We start from the raw sequence: 1,423 nt of genomic DNA, 5'->3' as shown, positions 1-1,423 counted from the left end.
TTTTTTTTTCTTTTTTTTTTTTAAGTACAATTATTATCAGTTAAATCAAATGAAAAAAATAACATCATTATATAAAAAAAAAAGCCAAAATAGGCCAAATTCATTTTTTTATGTAAAAAAAATACATTTTTTCCCCCCATATGACCCTTGTTCTACTCACTCATTAAGAGAAACAGTGCAATCTGGTTTGGTCTTAACATCCGAGTCTCAGGTTCAGGATTGAAGTTCAAACGTGCAGACCTTTAGCCTGAGACTCTTTGTATTGGGGTAACCTTAACATTTACATTAAAGTGTGTCTTAATGTTGTTCAGACATTGTAAAGTGCAGGATGTACCTCCATGGAACTTGTGAGAGGAGGACTGGGAGCGCTGAACGTCGGGCTCCCCAGCTGAGGGCCCTCGGGGTGCAGATAGTCCTCCGTTTCCATGACAACAGGCGTGGCAAGAGTGGGCATCAGGCTCCGAGCAGAAACATGGTCACGTGTCAAACCCCTGTCATTCTCCAGCCATCTCTGCGAGAGAAGTCAGCATGATAATCATCAAAAATTATCTATTTGTAACAGTGTCTATAATTCAGACTGATGAGTCCCGCTGGAAAATGGTCTTGTACTGATGATAAAGCAGAATGTATGAGCACATGATGCTGGCGATGCTATAAGCATCCACAACGGATTACCTGAAGCTTCCAGGTTTATTTGACCTATTACTGAATGGCTGTGATAACTAGCAAGATAAAATGTACAGATACAGATAAAATGCATGCATATGTATTATATATATTTGGGTATAATACATACACATAATGTATAATACATTGTTATCTTACCAGAAGATCTGAATGAAAAAAACCTGCCCTTTTTGTGGTCTTTATATATTATATATACAAAATAAAGCAGTTTATTTCAGATAGAAAGCTACCTGAAAGATAGATGAACAAATGTGATGCCAGACAGGACTAATAGGTTAATATATAATATATTAAATATGTGATACAGGCCTTGTCTATGTGACAGTTTGAGGGACATTACAATGTAAGTGTGTGTCAGTTTCATTCCGAGCTCTATAATACAAACTGTCACTAACTCAACCTTAATAAAAAGATAATATCAAACTAAAAACGTTTAGCTATAAATCAGAGTACGATCAAAAATAATCTGTCTGAGCGTTTTTAACCGAACAGCACTGACCCCTCAAGCACATCACTTTGATATGATTACCAGCTCGTGTTGATTATTATAGATTAACAGAATTGATTTATTAACGATTTTATCAGCGGTCTGCGCGTTTTTCTGACTGACTCAATGGAGCGCTATTGTTTGATTCGTGCTAACATGCTAACCTGACAGAAAACTCACTCACCGCGCGTTAATTAAAACCCCCTGTCCGCGAAACCCCTCCACGAGCACTAACGACCACTCAATCTG

At 37.5% G+C, this 1,423-nt stretch overlaps 1 protein-coding gene across 2 annotated transcripts in view; it reads right to left on the bottom strand.

The window, feature by feature from the left end:
* The window catches only part of LOC107552701 (protein strawberry notch homolog 2-like), a 48,539-nt gene extending 47,116 nt beyond the window's left edge, over positions 1-1,423 (bottom strand). For both annotated transcript variants that reach the window (XM_016234653.1, XM_016234654.1), the window contains exons 1-2: positions 1,359-1,423; positions 335-511 (exon numbers count right to left, since the gene is read on the bottom strand). In XM_016234653.1, the coding sequence (XP_016090139.1) occupies positions 335-454 (120 nt within the window). In that variant the 5' untranslated portion in view covers positions 455-511; positions 1,359-1,423. The remainder of the gene's footprint in view (positions 1-334; positions 512-1,358) is intronic.

This window comes from Sinocyclocheilus grahami, unplaced genomic scaffold (assembly GCF_001515645.1).
Source record: "Sinocyclocheilus grahami isolate Dianchi unplaced genomic scaffold, SAMN03320097.WGS_v1.1 scaffold456.1, whole genome shotgun sequence".
Taxonomy (NCBI): Eukaryota; Metazoa; Chordata; class Actinopteri; order Cypriniformes; family Cyprinidae; genus Sinocyclocheilus; species Sinocyclocheilus grahami.
The sequence above is the reverse complement of the archived record's forward strand: the minus strand, read 5'-3'. Positions and strand labels throughout refer to the sequence as shown.